The sequence below is a fragment of the Hemitrygon akajei genome, chromosome 23, assembly GCF_048418815.1.
Source record: "Hemitrygon akajei chromosome 23, sHemAka1.3, whole genome shotgun sequence".
NCBI lineage: Eukaryota > Metazoa > Chordata > Chondrichthyes > Myliobatiformes > Dasyatidae > Hemitrygon > Hemitrygon akajei.
Genome location: NC_133146.1, coordinates 22866783 through 22881277, shown reverse-complemented (window position 1 = coordinate 22881277; position 14495 = coordinate 22866783). Strand labels below are relative to the sequence as shown.

Sequence of the window (14495 nt, the reverse complement as noted above, 5' to 3'; positions counted from 1 at the left end):
TGATGATGTAGGGAGAGTGTCATACATAGGCCACAGGAGGAAAGAAATGTGGAAGGGCCAGAGTCTCCAAAGCTCTGCCCAAGTGATCATGCACTTGGGAAGATCCTATTTAATTCAGGCACCCTGTGACCCCAACTCCACTACTTTCAATACCCATCTTTCATCCTCTCAGTCCCATACCTCTTCCTGGACCATGTCACACCTATCCCTTGCACTTGCACTACCCTATTGTTGGAATTGTGCTGAGTCAAGGCCTTGCTGTCCCTGACATAGGTTACCAGTGATGTCTCTTAATTGCAGGGAGGTCACTGCCTGGTCTGTGGCCGAGTTGCAGCCCAATTTCGGTCCGATCTTGTTGTGAATCCTACTTAATGTATTAGCTTGTTATTGGAGCCCCTCAGTGTTAACACAACTCTACACTTTGCCACCTTGAACACCTCTACTACCGATGGCAACAGGAGTTGTAGCTCACCTGAGCTTATGTAGAGTCCCACTGAAGAAAAACTTGGGGGGGGGGGTATCCCCAGCCATCTCTGCAGGTGCTTGTTGACTTCCCTCTTCCCTCTTAATGCCTTCTGTAGTGGTCATGGGGAAGTTGTACACCATGAAAAGCCAGTGCAGCCTTGGTTTTAGACCATGTTGGTATAGCCATGTCTTAAATTTACCAGGGAGGCCTGTTTTGTCAGTCTTCTTCAGTCACTCTTCAGTCTGCTTTACAACGTCGGTGATGTTGACGCGGTCCATCATTCCTGCATTAAACCACATTCCGAGATATTTTACTGGATTGTTCTCTATGGATGGGATGACTTCTCCCTGTACTTGAAGACGGAACCTGCTAGTAGCCTTGCCCTCTTTGATCACCATGCATCTGGACTTCCTGGCCTTGAAGGTCATTCTAGCCCAGGTAGCTATGTGGCCCAGGGTTTCCAATACACATCTTGCTTGGACTGGGTTACGGTGGTTACTGTGATGTCATCCATGAACCACCCACCCCCCCACCACCCATATTGCGGGTTGTCAGATGCCAGGCTCCAACAATGGGCCTCGGGTTATGTCTGCTGCTGCTGCTGCTGAAATGACAAACGAGATGGGGGAGATGGGACAGCCGGTTGGAATCCTTTTTGGAGGGTCTTGCCACTCGGTTGCAATGTGGGCTGAAGTGAAGCGTAGCTTGAATCCTCCTAGGTAGCTGGTGATCATGTCTTGCATTACTAGCAAATATGGTAGTGGTCTAGGACAATCTGGATGAGGACATGTGGAATTGATCTGTCAGCATTGGCTAGGTCTAACCAGACCACTGTTAGGTCACTTTTCTTCTGCTTAGCCTCATGGATCAATTGGCTCATTATTGAGGTATGTTCAAAGCACCCAGAAAAACCTGAGATGCCACCTTTCGGAATGGATGTGTTAATATAGTGGTTCTCCATTAAGTAAGAGGTCAGCCTTTTCGAAGCACCAAGAAGAATATCTTGCACTCCACGCCAAGGAATGAGATTGTCCTAAACTCGGGTGATTGTAGAGGAATCTTCTTCCTTGGGAACAAAGCATCTTTTAGCCATTTTCCAGCTTGGTGGGACAGAGCCTTTGGTCCAAATCTTCATCATTATCTTCCACAACCTCTAGAGGAATTTTGGTTATTTCTTATATACCTTTTAGGGTATACCATTTGGTCCTGGGGCAGCAGATGACTTTGCTCTCTTGATGATATCCCGGACCTCTTGCCACATGGGCTCTGCCACATTCAGCTGAGTTGCTGGAATTCTTGGTTTGGCTCAGTGGCTGGAATTTGGATTGAATTCTAGTCCTTGATCCCTACAGGGATCACTGTGTGATTCCCGCAGAAATTCTTTCACCTATTGCTTTGAGCTGGTTAGGGTGCCAGATTTTTGCTGGCTGAGAAGTTCCCTGTGAACCTGATGGGTTTTTAAACAAATTTTGTAGATTTTGCCACAATAGTATTATGCAATGAATGGCTCCCCAGTCAGTTCCCTTCTTTCACTAAACCCTTGATTCTCTAACTTACCTGGGGGAGTGTTTGTCTTTTTTTATCAAGGCAGACTAATATATGTGTTCAATTGTCCTGTCCTTTCTTTGGGTTGGGAATTACAATCACCAGAATAATCTTGGTTAGATTGGAGGATTTTTTAAATATATAGTAGAAGGCTTTTTTTTTGCCTTCTCTAAGAGCAATCCCATTATTACTATTATCTCACTTACTGCTTGTGTTGGCTTCTCATGCAACTGTCCAATTAGCCCCAATGTCCTACACTTCTCCCATGCACAACATTTTTTCTACTTTAGTTTTTATCTAATCATACACAACATACAATTAAACTAGCTTCCACCATCCTTTTAAGCATGACATTTCAAACTGCATTCCAGATTCCTGATTCTTCTGCCATTTGAAACATTTACTCTGTATTAAATGTAACAAAATCTTAGTAATCATTAATGTCTATTAGGATTGTAAAATCTGAATCACAATTAGTAGAGAGATATTCTGAGTGCTAGAAATTAATTTGCATTGTGCAATGCTTTTAGACATGATATTGGTAAATTTCAGTGTTTTTGTGCAGTCAAGCTTTTGCACTTCAATGCATTTGTAGATTTTGCAGATGACACTGTTCCTCATGCCTTAAGCATCCTTCATTGAAACTGCATAAATACCAGGCATTTTAAATGATTACCTATGGATACTTATTTGCAGTAGAGGAAGCATTCAAGGAATCTTGGGAAAAGTAACACTGAACCAGTTTTCGTCCAAATATCTACAGAATAATAAACCTTCAAAATAGCAATGATAATAAAAATAAAGAGAGACCCATCAGTAGAATCAGATTGTTTTCATTGTAGAATATTAAAGGAAATCAGTAAGAACAATGCAGCTTACAGACAAAACATATTTATGTGGAAATTATGTGTTTGTAGTTAAGGGTAAAGTGATTCAAATACATGAAATTTTTGAATTAAACAGCGAGATTGATTTTATAGGGAATCTGGCATGATGAACATTTTAATATTTTGAAAAAAATTAAATAGGATAATGTAAATAGATTTTATTATATGGATTTAGAGCAGTCAGAATTGTACAGCATGGAAACAGGCCCTTTGGCACAGCTAATCCATGCTGAACAAGATGCCCCATCCAACCTAATCCTATTTGTCAGCATTTGGCCCATAACCTTCCAATCCATGTACCTGCCTGTCTTTTAGAAGTTGCTATTATCCCTGCCTCACTTTCTCTGGCAGCTGATTCCACATAGATACTCCCCTCTGTGTAAACAAGTAAAAAAGTTGCCTCTCAAGTCCCTCCAACCTTAAACCTATGCCCTCTAGTTTGTGATGCCCCAATTCTGGGAAAATTACTGAACATATTTAACCTTTCAATGCCCCTCAGTATTTTAGATGCCTCTGTAAGATTATTTCAGTCTCTTACTCTTTAAGGAATAAACTTCTAGCCTGTCCAACTTCTTCCTATATCTCAGTCCCTCAGCCCTGGCAGCATCTGTATAAATCTTTTCTGTGCCTTTCCAGTTTAGTAACATCTTTCCTGTAGCAGGACGACCAAAACTGAACAGAATACTTCAGGTGCTGCCTCACCAGCATTTTCCACAATTTTTTCATGAATTTCCAATTTCTATAGATTCAAGAATCAATTTTGTTTATCACATGTATATTAAAACATACAGTAAACTGTGTTGTTTGCATTAACAACCAACATACTAACTGTGTGTTGGGGGCAGGAGACAGGTGTTGCCACACAAATTCCAGTGCCAATATAGCATGCCCACAATGCTTGGCAAAACAATGCAGAATACAATAAATAAAACAGAACACAACAAGCAACAAACCAACATCAGCAAACCAAGCCCAATTTCTCATTCCCACCCAAGCACATATGCAATCCTCTAACCCCAGAATACATCATCTTTTTTGACTCAGACTTGCAGACATTGGGCTTCAACTTGACTTCTGGACTTCTGATTTGACCTTCAGGCCAAGGTCCTCGGCAAGGACCCGCCAATTACTAAATACTAGGCATTGAACTCGTGACTCACTGATGACTGGATTCTAAACACAAGGTCTCCAACTATGGTCTCGTCAATTTGCAAATCCAGGGTTTATTGGACCTCTTTCTTCCTGCCAACATGGAATTCTGACTTCAGAACCTGCCAACAACTGGCTGTTCTGGTGGGGCCACTAGCTCTTGTCCTTGCTGGTCTGCCTGCCCAATGTCCAGCTGGACCTCCCAGCCTGGTTCCCAGATGTTCCACCTCCATGACTCTTGCCTTCAAATGAGGATGAAGACTCGGGCTCTTGCCAACTTATAATTCTCCTACATCCCTGATTCTAAACCCTAATCAGACTCCAAACTCCCCTCTTCATTCCACAAACCATCTCTATTAACCAACAGTAAAAAATAACAAAATGCAAATTGTGACTCAATAGAAGTTGCAACTCAACGCCAACTTGTAAAGCTTGTGATGGTATTGGGTCTGCTGACTGTGAAGTTCTAAACTCAAATACCTTAAGGCCTGTTTAATATAAATAGTCACAACTGCTCTCAATAAAGGGAGATTTTGGTGTAACTACCCAATCTTCAAAGCATGATTTATTTCCCTGTTTCTTCTCCACTGCACCTCTAGCTGCCAGTACCCACTGTTTGAGCGATGGGTTCCATCTCCCTACCAAAGAGAAGATACTTCCGCTAACAAAGTGGTTTAAAACACAGTTCATTTATCTTCAGTAATACACATTTAAATCCAAATATCTTTCTTAAAACTCATTTAAAACTCAGAGAGGATTTCTGTCTTAATCATTTCCAAATTACAAACCATTTCTAAAAAAACACAAACCATTTTCAAAACACGAAGCGTTTCTTAAACATAAAGGATTTCTTAAACTTAAAGGATAAATGATTTCCAAGACACGGGTATAGTTCCTATAAACTAAAATGACATACCAATAAGATGCAGATGAACGAGTTGTCAGTCGCAGAAACCAAAGCTGGAGGAATGGATTCTTAGTTCACCTTGTATTTTTTTCATGTTTTTTGATGTTCCTTCTCCCATGCCTAATAAGTATGAACTGCTCTCTACATTTATACTCTTTTTTTTTCTCCACCTGGGTGACTTCATACACATATGATATATTCTCATTTATCCTTTTAACACAAACAAACTAAAAACATCTTTTGGAGACATAGACTTCAAGCAATGCTATTAAGTTATTTTCTCTGAGTACATTAACCATTCCAATTTATGCACACATCAGTTATTGATATGCTAAATGATATTATCTATCTGTTCTGTAAGCTTCCATGAATTAATTAACTTTAGAGTCAGCTTGTCTGTTTGAAACAACCCAAATTAAACAACCCATTGTCTTACCTTGAGCAGTAAAGCAGGTGCAATGACTAGCATCTGATTTCTTACAGACAGAATGCCTGCAAAATACAGTACTCAAAGGCATGTAGGCCAGAATTGAACTGGATGAAACAACAAGATTCTATAAAGCACATCCGTCCAGTGCCTTACACACTACATCCTAAAGTGGATGCTGAACTGCAGAGCTTGAAGCCATCTGGAATTTTCTCCAAGGTTGAATGGAGTGATTGGGCCATGCCCATTGCCCCAGTGATCAAGAAAAGGAAGGCCAGAGCCATTCACATATGTGGGGATTTCAAGGTGAGCATCAACCCAGTGCAGTGTACTATGCACTAACCCCTGCCATGAATAGAAGACATGTTTGCATCTTTGGCAGTCAGGGAGAGGTTTTCAAAGATTGACATGTCACAAGCCTATCTGTAAATGGAGATTGAGGAGTCAAGCAGAAAGTTCCTCACAATCAACACTCGAGACTGGTCCAGCATAATCACCTCATCTTTGGTGTCGTATCAGCTCCAGCAATTTGGCAAGGAGCAATAGACCAAGTGCTCCAAGATATCCCAGGAACACAATGTTACCTTGATGACATCATCACGACTGCTAAAAATAATAAAACGCACCTCCAGAACCTTGGTAAAGTGCTTACCAGGCTCTGCACACAAAGAAAGAGAAATGTGAGTTTTTCAAGAATGAAATATCATATTGTGGACATGGTTTACATAAGTCACAAGAGAAGCTTGAAGCAGTGCTATTGACATCCAAAACGGAAAATGTGTCACAACTCAGGTCATACTTGGGCCTTGTGAACTACTACCACTGGTTTCTCCTGAACATTGCTACAGTGTTGCATTCATTGAATGCACTGTTATAGACAGGAGCAAAGTAGGAATGGTCAGAAAGATGTGAAAGAGCATTCAAGGAAACAGAGACAAATAACATATGATGAACTGCTCACCCATTATGACCCATTCCTGCCCTTCAGACTGGTATTGGAGCTGTTCTGTCACATATGAAAGATTGATCCGAATGTCTGATTACATTTGCTTTGAGATCACTGATGAGCACAGATTGACTGAGAGGCCATTAGTTTAATATGGAAAATAAAGAAGTTCCACCACTTCCTCTATGGACAAATGATTACGCTAGTGACAGATCACCAGCTCCTTGTGGCCATTTTCAAGCCCAAGTAGGGAATTCCAGTGATGACTGCTACTCAGTTACAATATTGGGCACTATTCCTAGGTGCCCACTCTTAAGACTTAGATTTCAAGGAACCAAACAACACAGCAATGCTGTGACTTGTCCTGTCTTCCAGTATTGGCAACTGAAGAAGAAACGTCTGCATACTGTGACCTGGCAGAAGTGTTCCACACCACATTGGTGGAATAGTTGCTGATAGCAAATTCTGAAATACAAAGGGTAACAAGGAATGACCCGACATTATCAAAAGTCTATGAAATCACCATGCAAGGATGGCCAGCTCATGGTAACCCTATGTTTCCAGAGTTCTCAGCGAGACGAGACCAACTGTCAGTATGTCACTGATGTGTGGATCTTGTGTTGTGGTTCCCTCTAACCTGCACACCAGAATGTTAGAAAATATGCATGAAGAACATCTGGGTACAGTCAAGATGAAGAGTCTCACTTGGAGTTGTGTGTGGTGACTGGGAATAGATAAACTGATTGAATACTTATCTAAAAGTTGTTTAGGAGGCCAAAAAGTTCAAAATGCACCCCCACAGGCACCGTTACACCCATGGGAGTGGCCATCTTCACCATGGCAAAGAGTACATGTTGGCTTTGCTGGGCCATTCATCGATTCCATGCTGCTGATTGCTGTGGAAGCTCATTCAAAGTGGGTGGTGGTTATACAAAGATGTTAACACTCTCAGCAAGGGCTGTTTCTGCCCTGAGGACTATCTTCGCCAGAAATGACTCACCAGAACAAATTGTGAGTAACAACGGACCACAATACACAAGAATTCCAATTGTTCATGAAGAAAAATAGCATCAGACATTTCATGTCAGTCCCTCACCACCCAGAAATGAATGGATTAGCTGAAAGGTTTATCCAAACCTTCAAGAAGCCCATTAAAGCGATGAACAAGTAGGACATTTCTCTACAGCACAAGGTGGACGACTTCCTTTTTGTGTATCAGAACTCTGTTCATGTTACGACAAACCAAACACTCGCAATGCTGTTCATGAGCAGGAATCTGAGATCTCACATAGACCTCCTGAAACTAGACCTTCGGAGGGAAGTACAAAATAAACAGTTCAGCCAGTTGCCAAGTGAAGCAGCAAGGAGTTTCATATTTGGATAGGAAGTCCTAGTGTGTGATTACCGAGAAGACAAGTAGAAGACCTGGTCGGATAGCTACAAGAACTGGACCATTGATGTACACAGTGAATGTTGGATATCAGATATGGAGATGTCGTGTGGACTAGATACTGGATGCACAACTGCAGAACACACCTGAGTTGACTGCATCCAACAAGACATGTACATTACAGTCACCAGACTTACCTCTCATTGGTGATCATGTCACTGACAGCACTATGACACAGGAAACTGAAAACCTTATCTTAGACAAGACACCTACTAAACCAGATGCCACCCCACAGGCTCAGAGGCACAATCCTGAAAGAAACAGAGCACCATGTAAAAGATTGAACCTTTGGACTTGTGAAGTTTGTTATGGATTGTTATTGTGAAAGCACGTTTATTTGGAATACAGGTTTACAAAAGCAAAATTGAATGTTTTGTACATATACAGTTTTATGTTGCATTGATCTAAAGATGAAGGAAGTGTAATGTATGGATCTAGTTCTTTTAAAGCAATGAACCCCCCTCCCAGCCCTATATATTGATCTGTAGTCCATGCATACGCTGTTGTCTATTCATGCACATTGTTCTTTCACACATTGCAATGTGATTACACCAGTTAAAGCCAACTCACATGTGTGTGCTTTTATTTTATCGACATGTAGTTGTGCACAGACATAACACTATTCGTCAGCTTTATAGATAGATAGATAGATAGATACTTTATTCATCCCCATGGGGAAATTCAACATTTTTTCCAATGTCCCATACATTTGTTGTAGCAAAACTAATTACATACAATACTTAACTCAGTAAAAATATGATATGCATCTAAATCACTCTCTCCAAAAGCATTAATAATAGCTTTTAAAAAGTTCTTAAGTAGTTTACTTAAATACATTAAATACAATCAACCCCGGCACTTTAACATATCTTACTCCTGGTGGTTGAATTGTAAAGCCTAAAGGCATTGGGGGAGTATTGACCTCTTCATCCTGTCTGAGGAGCATTGCATCGATAGCAGCCTGTCGCTGAAACTGCTTCTCTGTCTCTGGATGGTGCTATGTAGAGGATGTTCAGGGTTTTCCATAATTGACCGTAGCCTACTCAGCGCCCTTCGCTCAGCTACCGATGTTATACTCTCCAGTACTTTGCCCACGACAGAGCCCGCCTTCCTTACCAGCTTATTAAGCGTCCCTCTTCTTAATGCTGCCTCCCCAACACGCCACCACAAAGAAGAGGGCGCTCTCCACAACTGACCTATAGAACATCTTCAGCATCTCACTGCAGACATTGAATGACGCCAACCTTCTAAGGTAGTACAGTCGACTCTGTGCCTTCCTGCACAAGGCATCTGTGTTGGCAGTCCAGTCTAGCTTCTCATCTAACTGTACTCCCAGATACTTGTAGGTCTTAACCTGCTCCACACATTCTCCATTAATGATCACTGGCTCCATATGAGGCCTAGATCTCCTAAAGTCCACCACCATCTCCTTGGTCTTGGTGATATTGAGACGCAGGTAGTTTGAGTTGCACCATATCACAAAGTCCTGTATCAGTTTCCTATACTCCTCCTCCTGTCCATTCCTGACACACCCCACTATGGCCGTGTCGTCAGCAAACTTCTGCACATGGCAGGACTCCGAGTTATATTGGAAGTCTGATGTGTACAGGGTGAACAGGACCGGAGAGAGTACGGTCCCCTGCGGTGCTCCTGTGCTGCTGACCACCGTGTCAGACCTACAGTCTCCCAACCGCACATACTGAGGTCTATCTGTCAAGTAGTCCACTATCCAATCCACCATGTGAGAGTCTACTCCCATCTCCGTTAGCTTGTGCCTTAAGATCTTGGGCTGGATGGCGTTAAAGGCACTAGAGAAGTCCAGGAATGTAATCCTCACAGCACCACTGACCCCATCTAGGTGAGAGAGGGATTTGTGCAGCAAATACGTGATAGCATCCTCCACTCCCACCTTCTCCTTATACGCAAACTGAAGAGGATCCCGGGCGTGCCTGGTTTGTGGCCTCAGATTCTGTATTATCAGCCGCTCCATGAAATATATTTATTTTACTTACTTAGAGATCTAGTCCTTTGAGTCACACCACCCAGCAGCTACTGATTTTACCCTAGCCTAATCATAGGACAATTTATCATGACCAATTAACCTACTAACCTTTACATCTTTGGACTGTGGGAGAAAACCAGAGCATCCATGGGGAGATTGTACAAACACCTTACAGAGAACGCCAGAATTGAACTTTGAACTCTGGCACCCTGAGGTGTAATAGTATTACACTAATCACTACGCTACCCTGGTGTCCAATCAAGTGAATGCTCCGTTGTTAGCACAGAGGGAAGGCAATGCTGGAGTTATTGAAATGATGAATATTTTTTGCTTATGTTCACTCACTGAACTTGGCCATTAATGGAGTGACAAATTGGTTATTTTTAATTTCAAATTAAATGGTATAATATAGCCACCTTCTTGACTTGCCACATCCCTTGCAGTATAGTAATCCTGTCTTTCCCCAGCCCCTCTGTGCTGTTGGGTTAGGAGTTTAAGACATTGACCCAACATTAACATTGAGAGCGGCAGGTGTATGGCAGAGCTTTTTGCTGATCTCAGGGTGCCCTGCTAGATAGAAGAGGTTTAAATTTGCAGATGTTGTTAAGAGAATTTTGATGTGTTGCAGCACTGTATTCTCCAGACTGAACCATTTAATTGAATTGTGTAATGATAATGTAGACAGTGTATTTTAAAGTGCTGGGATGTTAGATGTCAAGCCATTATACCTCTGACATTTCTTGAAAATGGTAAATATTTTAAATGTATCTAAATGTAAAAGGAAAGTGATTGCACTTGACGGAAATGGTCTTTGATTTTACATTTGTGGACACAAATCTAACCTGCAGTCTCAGCATTTCTTTGTAAGTAAATGAAAAGTAGTTTCTAATTCAGACTAACACCTAAAAGATTATTAATTAAATGAAATGAAAATTTACCATGCATCATTTTTCCATGGAGCAGCACAGGGAGTCTGGAGCTTTTCACACTGCAAATCTTCATGTTATCTACAAGTTTGCTGATTGTACTGCCCTTGCTGAGGTGTTGTAACATCAACTAGACAGTCAACCAAACTTCATTCAACAATGACTCGAGAGTGAGGGTATAGCCTCCTGTCTCCTTGGTTTTCTTGCAATCTCAATGGCATGACGTAGTGAATAAGTAGTGAAAATGAAAAACAACAGAATACCATACAATACCATTGTTCCAATCACACAAGTAAATATGCACAGGTAAGGAAGAACTGAGTTAAGTTTTCTGTGGGTAAATATTATAAAATTACAACAAATAAATACTACAGGTAAATAGTATGTGTGAACTATTAGCATCTAGTTTATTGTTTAATAAGCTCAAGAATAATATTCTATTTCAGCAAAATTTTATTGATACCTTCACATTAACTTCTGGACAATATAACATCTACTTACAAGCAATGCTTTTACTGGTGAAACAACAGGATGGCTTTAGATAGAAACTTCTTTCGCTCATAAAATAATCCTCTGGCCTGCTGCCAGCCAGTGTGCTTCCCTACTTTCTATTTCCTGACTGCACAGGAAGTGACTTGCTACAGATCTGGAACTGCTCATTTTGAACTAAACTTGAATGTCCTTAATCACATAGTAAAAAACATAAATCAATTGCCCAAAGGGCAGAACACTGATCGTGCCTCCCACATCCATATCCAAGTCCCAACAATAATCCTTGTGGGATTGAAATGGAAAAAGAGCCTTCTACCATCACCCTGTTGACTATTCCTCAACAGGTCTAGGTTGGGCAACTCACTATGCAACTTAATTAATCAAGGCTTGCACTTTATTGACTCTGCACAAACACCCATTACTATGTTGACCCCAGGCCAACAATTTAAAACATATTCTACTATTCTCTCTGTACTAGTACTCACTCAGACCACTTTTCCGATTTAAAACACCAAAATAGAATCTCCCATTTGCCAGATGATTGATCCTTTTTCTCCCAGTCTCTAGCATGGGGTTTTTCCTGGCGGTAGATAGTTTCTGGATTGTTCGCCACTTTGCATTTCTTATAGTCTTCCTCATCACTTCAAATGTTGTGCCTCAATCTTTGTCGGCTCAATGTAATCTGATTGACCTGTGTCACCTTCTTATTGGCTCTGGTCCAAGCCAGCATCCATTTATTGCCCTTCTGTAAGTGACAACTGATATTTTATATCTCTTTGTTCTGAATTAGCCAGCTACTAGACTTGAGTTAGTCAAGTGAGCTGTAGATTCCCCTATTCAGAAACCTAAATGTTCTATTGTACCAAAGAACACCTCACAAATAACTTCTTATTTGGAACTGCTCTCTAGTTCAGCAGATTATCAGGAGCATCACTGTGTCAACTTTAAAGCACTTTTATAGAACTATTCTTGAGTAAGAACAGTTCAAAAGACACCTCACAAAATGACGGTTACAGAGCAGCTTCACAAAATGGTAGCCTCCATTCTTTCTAGCACATGGCAAGAACAAAGACAATTAGTTTGTTTACTTTCACAGTTCTTGCCTCATTTGAGTTTGATATTTCCTTCCTTTAATTTCTTCATGGTCAACATCTGCCCCTTTTGATCCACAGAAAATTCTGTTCATATATCTGAGTAAATGCAATACAAAAGGAACACCAGCATTCATAACTACATCAAATAATACTGTTAAAGATACTAACAAATTATCATAGACTGTAAAACATAGATAAAAAGCAATATCAAAATACTGGCTTATTTAAGAATATCAATACAAAAACATATAAAAGAAACATGCTAAAATACACCTGATTTCATTAAACATCAGGACATTTAACAGCAATTAATAAAACGTAATGAGGTAGAGGTACATAATAGTACATCATAGTATAAAGGCAAACAAAATCACAAAAAGGAGATTTGAAATAGTATTTAGCATGCAAAAACTTAAGTCGTTTCAGTTGCTATTGAAAAACACTTAGGAAAATACATTGGATAATCATTAGTACAAAGAGCAGAACAATAAAAACACATGAAATATTACAAATCCAAGCATGAAATTAACATCTAAACTTTACTCCAAAAGGGTGCATTCTGCAAAGCATCATTAGCTAAATCTGCATGATCTTTAGTAGTCTTGGATAATTCATCACATTGTCCAATAATAGCTTCATTATGGTTAATAACTTTATCCCACTGCACAGTAAAATGAGGGATAGTTGAAAGAGCAGTAGGTAACACATGTAAGTAAACCCTCAGCAGCATCATTGATATATACATTCTGTTGAATAGGTGGTTTTACAACTGCTTAGGTAGCACTTGTCCTGCTAAAACTAAGTCCTTCGAAACATTGGAAATCACAAAACTAGAATTAATCACACTTCTTATAATGTGTGCTTGAAGTAGCAATGTAATAAGTATCATTTACCAAAGCGAATTTCTGGAAGATCTTGTGTATAGACAGGCAAAATAGATAGAGAACAATTATAATAAGAAACAGACCCACAACCTGTTAACCCATTTTTAGCAAAATCCTCTGGACGAACCCAATATTCTTTTTGATAACAGGAAGCCAGATCTTTGTAGGTCTTTGCCATATAATAGCATAAGTAGGTGGATTTGTAATTGAAATACAAACTCCTTCTTGATACTTCCCAACATTATGAACCAAAATGTCCAATTAATAAATGTTGGAAAAGTTCCTGGAGGCTTATTCCACACTAGCAAGGAATTTGGAGTGGTGAAGTTGAACACTTGTACATGCTCATACCCTGATACTAGAATAACCTGTCCTGTTTCTTCTACTCCCTTTGTGTCTGTCTGAACCTCATCACAGAGCAAAGGACTATTAACTGTTGGCACTGCAATAGTTGTGGCATCAGTTGTTGACTCCACCGTGGGGTAGGGAATATATGGAAGGTCTTGGGGCTCCAGAACAACTGCGACTGAGTTGCCTGGGGCACATGCAGCCAATAATTTTGTTTCTGATTTGTGTCCACGTCAACAGTACCTTTACATTCCCAATAAAGTTGTACTTGAGTTATAAGCCCTTTTATCCCTGAAACAGGAACCCAAAAATAGGACTTCCCACCATTGTCCCAGTACTCCCTCTTTTCCCCATATTACCTTTGCTCAATCAAGATTATCAATAGACATTGGTCTTATTTTCTTTAAAACATCTTGACTCAGTTCTTCAAGTTTATGTAATCATTTTTCCATCCTCATCTACACAGTCTGCTATTACCGTGGCATCTGACAAATCCAAATAGACTTCTCCGTGAATGTTGTGAGTAGTCCATAACCTTCAATAGAGACTTCAGACATTAATGGGCCACTCAAATTTCAAAGTGTAAAGTAAAATTTATTATCAGAGTAATTACATGTCACCACATGCAACCCTGAGATTCTTTTTCTGTGGGCATGCTCAGCAAATCTATAGACTAGTAACTGTAAACATTGGACAACAAACTGCAAATGATACCAATCTAACTTATTTGGAACAGACTGGATTCGCTAGACAGATGAACTGCCTCTAACAACAATGTCATATGGCCCTCCAAAGTTCAAAGTAAATTTTATTATCAAATTACATATATGATACCATAGACAACCCTGAGATTCATTTCTTGTGGGCATACTCAATAAATCTGTTGAATAATAATCATAGCAGAATCAGTGAAAGACTGCCTAACTAGGGCATTTGACCAGAGTGCTGAAGATAACAAACTGCAAATACAAT

General features: G+C 40.2%; 1 protein-coding gene across 5 annotated transcripts in view; it reads left to right on the top strand.

Annotated features, from left to right (window-relative positions):
• Nucleotides 1–14495, top strand: part of mypn (myopalladin) — a 254646-nt gene that overhangs the window by 87514 nt on the left and 152637 nt on the right. The window contains exon 1 of one of the 5 annotated variants that reach the window (XM_073027206.1): nucleotides 10935–11011. The exons of the other annotated variants lie outside the window; for them this stretch is intronic. Coding sequence (XP_072883307.1) covers nucleotides 10950–11011 — 62 coding nt within the window. The 5' untranslated portion in view covers nucleotides 10935–10949. Of the gene's footprint in view, nucleotides 1–10934; nucleotides 11012–14495 lie in introns of those variants that run through there. 5 annotated transcript variants of the gene reach the window in all.